Below are 13,555 nucleotides of genomic sequence, written 5' to 3' on the forward strand. Positions count from 1 at the left end.
GTCTTTATTAACATCGATCTCATAATCAAATCCAGCCGTTACAGCCAGATGTAATTCTTCGAGCAATCGATATTTTATTACATTGCAGTACATTTGTAGGAGAGCTGCACTGAAATGTTATTAATATAAATTAAATTTAATAACAAATTAATTTATAAAAATCACAACATATAATAATTACAAGTTAGAGTTTATAATAGATATAATGTATTGTATATAGGGTATATATACTCGATAGACATTGTAGTACTATTATATAATGTATAAATATTGTTACATGTCCAAGCTATTATTTACTTTATTGGTGTTCGGAGATCCGAACAAGAAAGGTGGACAATATGAAGATTTATATGGCACACCGGCCACTGAAACTTCGGACGAAACCAAATTTCCGATATAGAATCATTGTGTATTTTTACAGGATATTTCGAAGCTTCTGTTGATATCGGTATAAAAGAGAAATTATTGGTAAGAAATTTATTGAGTGATGGTAAACGAAAATTAGACAATGGCTCGATAGATTTCCAGCAATCGAGCCATACGTTTGGTAACATGATATCTTCATAATTAATTTTAAAATGCGGTTCGACTATATTTAATTTAAAATTATTATTGAAAATCATAATCTTTGCCGTCTCTGGCACCAACAGATTCAAACATTTTTGTATAGCTTCTGGGTTATACTCGAAATAAATATGCTTTCCAGTTAGATAATCACACGGCTGATAGAAATGCATTCTCTTACATAAATCAAACACATCATCATGCTTACTAAAAAATCTAAAAAAGTATAAGTGCCATATCTTGTGTATTTTAATAGTATTTTTATTTTCTGCATATCTACTTATTCCTAAATTAATTTACCTAAAATTATTATTTCCAATCTTATAAAGCTCATTATAAATACTTTCTTCTGGACCAGTTCTTTTTATGAAATTTATAAAGGAAAATATTGTATCGAGAACGTTTCGCAGATGTTTTAGTCCCTCATCGGTGAGTTCTACTATAATCTCGAACAAAACATACATAGAGTTGTATCCAAAATCATTATCGTTATCACAGTTACCACAAAACACATCAAGGCCCCACATTTTTTTACGTAGATAACTAGTTAAAGAACCATTTCCTTTATGTTCAATAATCCATGAAATATATTCACTTGGTTTGCTTTTGTAATAATTTTGTAATGAAGGCAAAACCCATGTTAGATGCAGCTGTAAATGGCAAGTTTTATTTTTATATGCATTTGGTCAGTAAACACAGATTTTGTTTTAATTTAGGTGTCTAAGTTACATACTTGGTTGATATCATTAATGGGTTTAATCGATTTATATATTTTTTGGAAAGCGTCAGTATCAAATGAATTGCCATCTTTAAATTCGGTAAAGTCATCGGAAGGCATCCAATTACTTGGTAAAGGACTAAAGCGGGTTTCGACGTACTCTTCTAATACATCCAGCGAAAATCTCGCCTAAAACAGATGTACGTGTCATGTTATAAATTAACCATATTTAATAAGAAATCAATTGTTCATCGCAATTTTAACATATTATAGTTACTTTTATAACTAGCGTCATTCTGTGAGCGCTATAATGACGATCTCTGAAATTCTGCAGTTGTTCGAACAACTCGTTATCATCTATATCATTGTTTAAAGCTATTGAATTGCTTCGAAGAAACTTACTGGGTGGATGACCAGTTTGGGCAGTAAAAGACAATAATCGTTCTTTTCTACTTTTGTCACTAGATAAATCCAACTGAAACTCTATGTGAACATGCAGCATTAAAACACTGTAAGTTTTATCAACGTCATTACCATTATCAGTTATATACCTTCATGTATGATCTCTCGTTCTCGCTTGATGGCATCTTTCTTTATATAAAATTCATCGAAAGTAAAAGGAACGAAAGCTGATAACAACTTTGTTTCTGGGATATCAAAATAAAATCTTGTATACTCGCAATCTGTTGCGCTGTAAGTAGTGCCACCATGGAGACTGATAAATCCTTTAAAATCGATTTTCTATAAATAAAATGATATTTAAACATTTAATTATACAAAAAATGTATTTTATAAAAAATTCATTTATCATATTTTAATACATTTGGTTGTTTTTCGGATTCCATAAAAACCATGCGTTGAAGGAAATGTGCCAGTCCTGGAATTTCGGGTGGATCGCTAAAACTGCCTACTCCCACACATAAACTACAAATAACCTAAGTTTAAAAAAAAAATATATATATATACATACATATATATCCATATACTTACTTTGCGTTGTACACCAGAATATTAATATGATACATTAAGCACAAACAATAGTGACATTACCCGTGAACGGTTTACATATTTCTATGAATTCATGAACATTGATTTATTGATAATAGAGGAGTTTTTGCGGATATTGGATATTTTTTAAACAAGAACTCCTGATAGTGGGTGCATTTTGAATTACGCATGATGCATCATTTGTCCTCGTTGTTCATATAACAATAAAAAAGGATAAAATGATACATCATGCGCTTCATGCATAACACGGAACGCATCTGGTATCAAGCATTACTGAAGGAATACGCTATTAGTGCCATTGCGACATTTGATTCTTTCATATCTGATGAACGATAGAGATGGATCGACACAATTGCACTAGTAATGCGCTTCTGAACGCTGTTTTAAAGAGATAGCTTATTTATTTTTTATGCTTTTATAAGTTCGGTACTATTATTTCAATGAATTTTTAATAACAGATGAAAAATAATACGCTAGAAATATTTAAAAGTGCTAACTGAATTATCTTGTTTATACTTTCCTTACGTCTTTGTTATCTCGTTTAGCTGAAGAACAACTTACTTTAAAATCTTCATCGTCATTATCTGCTGCTTCCGGACCAGATATTAACAAAGCTGTTAAACCGTTTCCCAGTCTGACGACTCTAAATTTGAAAGACAAAACAATTAACGATATAATGAGAAATTACTGAAGGTCATATAAAGAACCTTAATTCTTTTTTGTAGAAAGTACATTGTAACATTTCTTTTAAAACATTATCATCGCACTAAATAATAGATCACACATATTTCTATTGAAATCGCTTTTTTCGCTGAGTTTCCAATCTTGTCTTACCTATATTCGGCTTTATGATACTCCGATTTTTCAGGCTGGTCTAGAATTGTATTTGGCATTATATCGACGTGGAAGAAACCGCAAATAGACACAATACGATTTGTACAGAGAACTCAAAAGAGAACTTTTATATGTTCTAACTTCCTTGCCAGTAGACTGGACACAGTTTTAATCAGTACTCTAGTCGACACTTCTTTATTCTGCCTGTTTTCGAACGAACATGAATATGAAGGTCAATTCCAATTGCTTGTGTATATACATACATTGTAGCAGAGTGGAAATAAAAATAATAAGCAAAGTCGTTTGTACCCAGTATTCGGACAATCTGAATTTTGTATTTACCAATAAGCACACGAAGTTATTTCTATCTATTTCATTTCCAAAAACTTTAATTTTTAACATGTACTTTGTTATATTATTCAGAAAGTAATAAAAAATTACTTAAAATCAAATTTTTGAACTGTACAATTCATTTAATCTAGTATAATATCGCTTCCATGTTAAATATATAACAAAAAATTTCATAAATGTAATGTAATTAATTACCGTAATTTCACACTATAATACGAAATCACACAACTATGATCTAATTTACGCGAAGAAACAATGCTGAAAGTCCGCTTTTCAATACTTTAACAATGTTATTCAATCTACTCTTTATTATTTAATACGTAAACGGTTTGTGCCAAATCGGTGTATCTTGCGCGCGAGTATTTGAATCATAGTTGCATAATTGGATCATAGTTGTGTAAAAATATGGTAATAATATTTAAAATATTTGCTAAATTATATCTTTTCATTTATTGCAATCATATTTCATGTTATTATACTATACTTTACATTATGTTCTAATATATTACATTTGTCGCATTCAGTAGACTCAACTGTTACGTTGCGGATTCGTGAGTGCTCACTGCTATTAGATGATCTAAAAGAGTATATCAGTAGCTGCGAAGCAACAGTTGAATCTGCTGAACGCGATCATTATGTTTATTGCATTTTCTATGTATTCTCATATTTATTAAATATAATAATAGATTATGATAACAATATTTTATCATAACATATGTATAATAATAATATATAAAATATATAATGTATAATATTCATTATATTTTTTATCATATATCTCCGTTGCATTTTTCTGCTTTAGAACGTTCTATGAATATGGCACATTTACTATGAATCCGATATTGCAACCACATGTACGACAGGTACAGCCATAAACATAATAAGAGTCCTGTTCTTTTTGGCTGAACTTTTGCACCAATTGATCTTTCTTTTTTTTCTCTCCAGGAGGAAAAAAGAGGAAGAAAGATAAACTGGTGTTCAGCCAAACAAAAGTTCAGTAAAAAAAAACAGGCCTATTAATAGACCGAGCGTGTTCTCTACTTTGGTGAAGATCAGGTAAAAGGAACAGAGAGTAGATGCAGCTTTTTCTCTCTGTTCGAGCATGTCATTCTCTTTGTCACACTCAACTGTTTCTCTACTTTTCTTTTCTTTTTACACCTTGCTTCCTCTCCCCCTCTTTTTCCTCGTCAGAAAGAGAAAGTTACACGGCATCCGTTGTCCGTTTTTTTCTACCTAGTTTCAAACCTTACGCTCGGTCTATTCTAAGGATATATCCACACAAACTTGCATAAACATAAACGTATGCATAAGGAAAATTATCCAATCACATTTTACGTGCGTCTTTATAGGAAAAATGCAATTGGATAATTTTCTTTATACATACGCGCGCGCGCGTTTATGCGGCTATGCAAGTTTGTGTGGATATATCCTTCGAAGCTCCGCACAATAAAAGAAACAGGGAACAGAGAACAGAAAACAGAGAATAAGAATTATATTTCAACCTATCAGAAATCATGTATTGTGGAATACACAGTTTCCGATAGGTTAAAATTCTTCTCTGTTTCTTATATTATATGGAGTCCCTTATTATGTCTATGTTCACTGATCCGCAAAAAGATGCAATATAATGCAAATATAATGAAGTATCGAAAAAAGCGCGAAAAAACGAGGATAGGTGCGCCATCTCTTTGTAAAGAATATCACTAAAATGTCTCTGGTACTGATCAATGGCAAACGCGATCCCCACTTTATCAACCGAGTGGCTCATCCGCGCCACGTGTCCAAGCGACCATTTGCTCGGCGCCACTGTGCAAAGACGACGGCGTCTTCTCTACGCGCGTTTGGCCAGCCTGTTCCGCGTTTTTCCGCCATTATAAAGCGCCGTGGCGGCGTACCCGCTATTCCCTGGTGAGAAAGGCGAAATATACGACGCTTACCGACGCTCGGCGTCGTTGAGCGAGTGAGCGAGCGAGCTAAGCGAGCGGGCGAACGAGCAACTAACAAGTGAGTCGAAGTAGCAGCCGCGCGAGTTGTCTGCGAATTTCATACTCTCGGTGGTCGGGCGGTAGAATTGCTTTGAGTACTCGAGTAGTTATAATCGCGCGGAATTGTCGAGCGGGGACGAGGCATCGGTGAGCTCGTGGAGTGGATCGGAACACGTTACTAAAGAGGAAGAGGAGGAGTAGGAGGAGGAGGAAGTGGAAGTGGTGGAGGAGGCGGCGAGGGCGAATTTAGACGCCGGCAGACATGGAGAACAGGCCGGCGCCGCTACGCTCGCGGCGCGTCTGCCGATTTTGCTTAACGGATTCGGAGCCTCTAAGCTTCATCTATGAGCGTGATCACAACAAGCCGTTCCAGGTGCCGCTCGCGTTGCAGATCATGTCCTGCGTCGCCATCGAGGTGAGTACCCTCAACGGCCCATCGGCGGCATCGACCACCGGAGATGCCCCGTCGAGTTCCCCTCGCGGGTAACACGCGCGTAATCACACTTGACTCTACCGTCCTCGTATCTGGGAGAGGGGTTTGATTAGGTAGCGCGAAATGGAAGGGGGCAGGGGCGAGTTGCCGCGAGGGGTGTGCTTTTGTTGTGTCACGAAGTGAGTTGATGTACGATCGTGTGATAATATAGGCAGCGATATTGTCGGCCGATCTGACGGCGCGATTCTGGCGATTGCAAAGAGAGGACGTTTCATTTGCATTTCCCGCCTGATTTCTTTTTTCTTTTGAAGTTTCTCGGAGTTGGAATCTTTCAGTGCGACGATGATTTATTTTTATTCAAAAACAATTTAAAGCAAATTTGTTCTTTCTTATAAAATAAAATTTTATTAAAGATTTTATCCAACGATTTGTTGATGAAATATTCTATTTGTTCATATTTATAAATGCTTTAATATTTACAATGGTTAAATTAATATTTAAATCTAATATTTAAAAGCTTTAATATTTATTGCGTATTTTTCGCATTTTAATGGAAACTGAACTTAGACAATAAAAAATCTAAAATTGAGACGTTTTAAAAACTTTTTTAGACGTTCCAAAACATGTCCGAAAAAGATGACTACACGATCAATAATACTGTCAGTATTAACAAATACTGACAATATTACTAATTAACATATATGTTAATATTGATGAATTGACGTAGAATGCTGATCTGGAGCTGATCTTGATTCTCGGGCATCAGTATTGCTTTATTAGACTCTATCACAGTATGTTACAATACAATTGATAATGTACGTAAACTTAAAGTGAAATATATCGTTAATGATCGTAAAAGGTTGTAAAAATTCAAAAATATTGATGCATACTGTCATTATTATTGACCATGTAAGATCACTTTTATACATAATCAAGATTGCTATAAAACTGAAAATCAAGGAAATATCAAGAAAATTAAAAACGGGTAGGAAATTTTGAAAAATTGTTTAAAAAATTACAATTCTTGATTTAAAAAAAATTTATTATGTTTTCATCATACCTACGCAGTTTGGGAATATTTACTATCAATTTAGCAATTAAGTGCAAGCAGTGTCAGCAACAAATAATTTACATTGTTATGTTAAATTGCTCTTTCAACAAATATTATCTAAATCAGGATGAAAATACAAAACAGTTTTTTTAATATTGATTGAAGCATCAGGGAAAATCATGAAATTTTGTCTGAAATTCAGGGAAAAGTTATGGAAGTTAGGAATTTGTGGCAATCCTGAATATAATATATTAAGAAATAGAATCTATTTATTTAGTGTACTATTAATGCATAAAATAATACATTAAAGAGATTTGTCATATTTAATATTTTAAGTTAAATACTATCACTTTTTGTATTTTATTCCTCTATTATATATATCTTTTGTATTATTATAATTTTATTTTATCGATATTTTTATTATATTATCGAATGTGTTATGTAATCCTATTATACATACATTACATTCTGTTTAAATGAAAGTTCAAAAAAACAGAAAAATTATGTATATAATGTTCTATAAGATAATAATATTCTTTTGCGAATAAATAAGAAAATTATTGTATTCAATATTTGTGTTCTAATTTTCCATTATATGGCATATTTTATTAATATTATCCAGATGTAATATATATGTTTTATTATTTTTTAAAATCTTTTTATAAACATCTTTTAATCAACGAGTTTTTATTATATACAAAATTGTATAGTGCAGTTATGTATATTCATTTATATATTATACATATTTGTAGTGTCTATATTATATACAACACTTTAATATATGTAAATTATAATTTATAAGATTTATAGTAGATATATGTGACTTTGAGAATTTATAATACAAAAACAATGTAAATCCAACGAAACCTCTCCTACAACTCCTGAACGTCCAACACGGAAGGCACTTCTTTCCGGATCCTTGATAGGTAAGCACGTTGCTAATGATCCATCGCATCTTGTTTCTTGATAGGTCTATGCTGCAGACGGGATGCCGCAGATGATCTGCACTATGTGTCGTTGGAATCTGGACCGCTCGTACAAATTTAAGTTGCAATGCAAAAAGGCTGACGAAGCATTGAGAGATTATCCTCTGTCTGGAGTACTGCCGAGACCCTTCCCTCCTATTCCCAACGATCCTCCGACAGAGATTGGCAGCAAGAGACCCGCCGAGTCTAGGTCGCAGAACGAGATCTCGAAAAAGCAACGCACTTCTGATAACGATAGCAGAGATGCTAGACGTGAGACCAGAGAAAGAGAGAGGGAGAGGGAAAGAGAGCGACAAAATGAAAAACAGAATGCTGACGAGGAGCATCTTTACGAAGAGGAGCAGGACGGAGGCAGCGAGGGTGAACAGGAAGTGAGTAACATTAAAGAAGAGAGAAAACTAGAGCCAGGAGAGATCAGAGTGCATGCATGCGATCAATGCGAACGTACGTTCCCATTACGTCAAGCTCTAATGTTGCATATTCAGCGCGCTCATCGCGATCGCAATTACAAATGCACCGAATGCGACCGACACTTTTTTACCAAATACGATCTGAGCAAACATATGAGTACACATTCAGAAGAAAAGCCGTATACGTGCTCGATTTGTCAAAAGCAGTTTTCGCGGCTGACTCAGCTACAACGTCACGAGAAAGTACATAGAGAAGAGACGCGTTACGCCTGTCCCCATTGTGATCGCGAATTCTTCACCACGGAGGAGCTCGAAAAGCATGAGGATTCGGCACACAAGAAAGAGAAGCCGTTCCAATGTAACATTTGCAACAAACGTTTTCAATACAAACAGGGCTTGGAACGCCATGAAATGTTGCATAATGAAGATAAAACATTCGTATGTGACTACTGTAAGGAGGCCTTCCACACTAGCACAAAACTAGCTCGGCATCTATCTACCCATGCTGGTCATCGACCATATATGTGTAAATTGTGTCCTCGCACGTTCCTGCTATCGCATCATTTAACTAGACACATGCGTACCCATTCAGTGGAGAAGCGCCATGTATGCGAGGACTGCGGCAAGGCATTCAAACGCAAGGAAAGCCTAGAGGTGCACCAGTTGACGCACACGAAGCGCACAGGTATGGGCCTTACTTGTGATGTTTGTCAGGAATCATGTCGTAATCGTGCCGATTATGTTACTCACATCAAGCAGCATATTGAGGCGGGTGAGAAAATGGGCCCGGACGGTTTGCAGCCTGACAATAAGAAGAATGTTGAGCTAGATTCTGATGAGGAGGAAGAAGAAGAGGATCAGTATTCTGATGGGGACGATGATTACGAGCCGCCGGCGTATATTGTAAAGAAGTTACCAAAACCGCCAAAGCCCTCAGAAAGTGAGGAGGAAGAAGAGGAAGACGAGGAGGACAGAGAAGACAAAGAAGAGAAATCCGAGAAACAAGAAAAAGAAGAACGCAAGGTGGTTTTCGTACGTGGAAAAGATGGCAACATGGTGAAGAAGACCATTAAGACGTTAATGCCTATCCAGCGTCGCGATGTTCAAGAACAAAAAGTCACGAAACAAACTTCTTCTCAGAGCAGTTCGAAAGGTCTCACGTCATCGCAGAAGGAGGACAGCCCCAAGAGCAGTCATGTGGATGACACTGAGGCGCAAGTGCAAAAGATCGTTGCCTCAGTATTCAAAGAACACAAGATCCCGTTAAAGCATCAATCGAACGTCGATCAAGAGTCTAAGGAATCAGTAACACCTACGATAAGATCCCAAATCACTTCTCAAGAAAGTCGCAAAGACAATGATAATACAGAGACTCCAGCGTCCGCTCCGAAGACCATCAAGGTGATTAAAAGAATTGTGACGAGGAAACCGGCAGGAAGTAACGAAGGAAGCACACCAGTACCAAGTACACCTAGTACCAAGGACGGAGACTCTTCTTTGAGCGGTACTCCCGGCACGCATAAGATCAGACGAGTTATTGTTCGTAGAATTATCCGACAAGGTGACACTACTCGTGAAGTTATTATGAATCCCGATGGTACCACGATAGATCCTGCTGAACTGGCGAAATTACCGGCTGGCAATGTGGTGAAGCGAGTAGTAACTAAATTACCGCTCGATAAGAGTCAGAATTTGATACAAGCAGTCTTGCAATCCGCGAAACAACGTCAAAAAACAGATGTTATTCCGAACGAGAAGTTTGAATTGAAGACTTCGGCATCATCCAGCAGCGGTACGCCAAAGAGCTCGGCCGCTTCGCAAAAACCGCAGTTGATCACTCAGGGCCAGGATCAGGAAACCAAGGAGAAGCTGGAGCAGTTGGAGAAGCGAGTGGAGCAGCAAAGGCTGAAGATCGAGGAACTGCAGGCGAAGAAAGCGCAGCAGGACTACGAGACGATTGATGAGATACCGGAGCGACATGATGAATCTGAGGATGAACAGCAGCTACCGCTCAAGAGAGTATTTGTGAAACGGAAACAAAGCATATATGATGAGGAGCGAGAATATAATGATGACACGGAAACGACAAAGAGCAGTCTGATCCAAGCAGAAAAGGAAGAGATGGAGAAGGTTCCGCTGAAAAAAGAGGAGAGTCCTACCGTGGAGGAAACGTTAGAAAATGTTCAGAAAGAAATCCAAAGTACGGTGAGCGGTAATAATATTACTACGTCAAGTACTACATCTATTCCGAAGAAGGGTCCGACTATCTCGAGCAACAAGGTGTACTCGAACAAGCGTTACATGATTGTAAAGCCCGGTGACACATCGGAGGTTGAGGAGATGAGTCGGGAATTGTGCAGCATTTTCGAGACTACCGACAACGTGGTGAAGATACAGGAGACGGTTTTGAGTAATCTCACGCAAATTTCTGGTATCGCAACGTCGTCAACGCCAGGCACGTCTGTGAAACGAAAGACTGATTCTGCGATAGTTGACGAGCAGTTGGATCAGAACAGCGTAATAAACGAAGAAGACATTAAGCAAGAGACGGCGATGGAGGTTGAAATCGCGCAGGAAACGGAGATCAAATTGGATCCTGAGGTGGAGGAACCTGCGCAGATCATCGCCGTACAAGAGGAGAGTCAACCTGACTCTGGCACTATTGCACTGGACACTCAAGATCTTTCGGAGACTGCTTCGATCTTTGAGGCATCAGACGACGTTTTAGATATACAGAAATCGGCGAGCGATAATCTGAACGAATCCGTCATTGAATTGTCACAGGGCAATAACACTATCAATTTGAACGATACTAATGATAGCCAGGACAGCTTGGAGGACAAGCTTTCACAGATGGAAGGTTGAAGGTTTGTTCTTTTTTTCTTGGTTGAAATGTTTTACTAAGTAAAAATTATGCTCCCGCGAATTATGTCCGCTGTAAGATTCTCGAAGTCTCTTGCTCAATTGGTAATTAATTTTAATATTTGATAGTATTAAAATTAATCACTATTTAGTTTGGACATCAATATTAACGTTCTAGCATTGGACGGTATTATTAGTTGCTTTCTATTTACACCGATTTTCAGATAATTCTTACTTGTGACGTCATAACTTGGTTGAATGCATCTTCCTTTTGCATTCTGACAAATGAGATTTAACTGAGTTTTTGCTTAGAATTTGCACAAGATCGAGACATTTATAAGTCTCGTATACTCACTTTAAAAATTAGATTATGAATCTGTGTATATAACTTTTTACCGTAGTAAGCAAATAATGATGTCATTAATCTGAGTATAAAATACTCACTTTAAATTCAGTTGTGTATAAATGGAAAACAACTATTGATATCGTACAATCGAAATCGTCTATCGAGTTAAAAAAGTGAAACAATTATAAATAATAAAAAAATTGCATATTAAAATTGATCTTGCATATAGAATGAGTTTGAACCATTTAATAAAAATAAATGGATTATTTTAGGCTTTAGCTGCAGAAGGCACGTATATGTATACGTCTTAAAAAAGTAGCTTCTTATTTTTATAATGTATAATGATTTTCGATCGTCTATAAAAAATACCGTATATATATGATTATATTTTACATAATTTTTTTATTAAGACACGATAAAGGAATAGAAAAATCAAATTTTAAAAACTTGCTTGAACTTTAATTATGTTAAAATGATATTTATATTAATATATACAAAGATATATATTATATAATAATTAAAATAAAATTTTTTGAATTATGTATATTAGAATTACAAATGTTTTTATAAATTATATTATATATATATGTATGTATATGTATATATACTACATTAATATATTATATTAATTTTTAAAATATTAATATTTACTATATTATATATTACATACATGCATATATTAATATATAATATATATTATAAGTACTTTTATAATACGTTAAAATATAAATATAACTTTACAACAAAGAATCTAAATATTTTATTCTTTTATAATTTTAGCTTCTATAATTGACTTTAGTCTGTTCTAATTGTTTTGAGCTTCCATCTCTACATGATTGTCAATACTTATTGTGAGATATAAAGATTATCAATTAATTTTCATAAATACTATATGACATTTTCTCATCCTAATACAATTTGACTTTGACAATACTATTAATATTTAGAATAACGCTAATTTCCAATTGCGCAAGACGAGAATCTCGGCGATTTAAATTGACAGCATCAATATACCCTATGATAATGTATACAGATATTAAAACCGAATTGATCGTATGATACTTTTACGGAAGAATATTGTTGCATTTTTTCGTGTAAACACTTTTTATAATTAAATCATTCTAATGATCGCTCGGAGCTCGGTGATCGCGCTCGTTTCATTGAGATCACATCAAAATTTCTTTCGCATGTCTCAATTTCTTTTTGTCCAAAAACAACCGATATATCGAAAATAATTTGAATGAATCATTCATCGTGCGAATGTGACGAATGTTAATTATTTTAATTATTTAACGCATCGGGATACCTATTATGTACATTTCAAAAAGATTTCATTTTATCTGAAATTTTTTTTGTATGTATACAATTATTTTTCTATGACTAACTCAAAAAGTTACAACATTCTGATGTATTATATTGAATTTATCTTATCTAACTTGTCTTGATTGCAAAATTTAATTTACGTTGTGTTCTCGAAGTGAAAAGCACTTTTTAGATTTCTGGAAAAAACTGTGATCCTATTTGTTTGTTTTGATCCTTTATTTCGACTTGGTACATTCGCAATGAGAGAACAATTGTAAATATAAGGTCAGCTATCAAATGGTTTTATTGGCTCCGAACTTGCGAACTGTATCACAGTTGTGAAAACATGTCTGTACATACCATGTCTCCTGACGATTTTCTTCATTCGCGCACGTTCGCTTTCGTTAACTAAATAAAGAAAAAAGAAAAGTCATGATCCCCTGATCGCGCAGTCATCGGATTCGTCTTCTTTTTAGCATTAAGAATTAGTACATAGCCAGAACCAGTTGCACCAATCAATTGTCATTCGCTCGGAACATTTCCTCTCGATTAGTTAAGCTTTTCTTATTTTTAAATATTAGCAATATATAATTCATTTACTTCAACATAATTATATATCGATAATAACATATGGAAATGTTAGAATAGTTTAACTAATTTAGATTGTAGCTTTGCTCTATGTGCATATATATATATATATATATA

General features: G+C 35.0%; 2 protein-coding genes across 2 annotated transcripts in view; one reads left to right on the forward strand and one right to left on the reverse strand.

Annotated features, from left to right (window-relative positions):
- Nucleotides 1–3,183, reverse strand: part of LOC108746734 (nardilysin-like) — a 5,036-nt gene extending 1,853 nt beyond the window's left edge. The window contains exons 1-9 of the mRNA XM_018483666.1: nucleotides 3,125–3,183; nucleotides 2,852–2,933; nucleotides 2,104–2,217; nucleotides 1,834–2,023; nucleotides 1,560–1,765; nucleotides 1,298–1,471; nucleotides 865–1,214; nucleotides 298–780; nucleotides 7–109 (exon numbers count right to left, since the gene is read on the reverse strand). Of these exons, the coding sequence (XP_018339168.1) occupies nucleotides 7–109; nucleotides 298–780; nucleotides 865–1,214; nucleotides 1,298–1,471; nucleotides 1,560–1,765; nucleotides 1,834–2,023; nucleotides 2,104–2,217; nucleotides 2,852–2,933; nucleotides 3,125–3,183 (1,761 nt within the window). The remainder of the gene's footprint in view (nucleotides 1–6; nucleotides 110–297; nucleotides 781–864; nucleotides 1,215–1,297; nucleotides 1,472–1,559; nucleotides 1,766–1,833; nucleotides 2,024–2,103; nucleotides 2,218–2,851; nucleotides 2,934–3,124) is intronic.
- A 2,177-nt stretch (nucleotides 3,184–5,360) lies between these two features.
- On the forward strand, nucleotides 5,361–11,642 carry LOC108747013. Its single transcript, XM_018484220.1, has 2 exons — nucleotides 5,361–5,875; nucleotides 7,915–11,642. Exons 1-2 carry the CDS (start codon nucleotides 5,723–5,725, stop codon nucleotides 11,203–11,205), a joined length of 3,444 nt encoding a protein of 1,147 aa, XP_018339722.1. The 5' UTR covers nucleotides 5,361–5,722; the 3' UTR covers nucleotides 11,206–11,642.
- The last annotated feature ends 1,913 nt before the right edge of the window (nucleotides 11,643–13,555 follow it).

This window comes from Trachymyrmex septentrionalis, unplaced genomic scaffold, assembly GCF_001594115.1.
Source record: "Trachymyrmex septentrionalis isolate Tsep2-gDNA-1 unplaced genomic scaffold, Tsep1.0 scaffold19, whole genome shotgun sequence".
Taxonomy (NCBI): Eukaryota; Metazoa; Arthropoda; class Insecta; order Hymenoptera; family Formicidae; genus Trachymyrmex; species Trachymyrmex septentrionalis.

Bases quoted from the DNA above. Each gene is read 5' to 3' on its own strand.
- LOC108747013 (XM_018484220.1), top strand. From the start codon at position 5,723: ATGGAGAACAGGCCGGCGCCGCTACGCTCGCGGCGCGTCTGCCGATTT. The intron at 5,876-7,914 runs GTGAGTACCCTC...GTTTCTTGATAG, and splicing joins TGTCCTGCGTCGCCATCGAG to GTCTATGCTGCAGACGGGAT.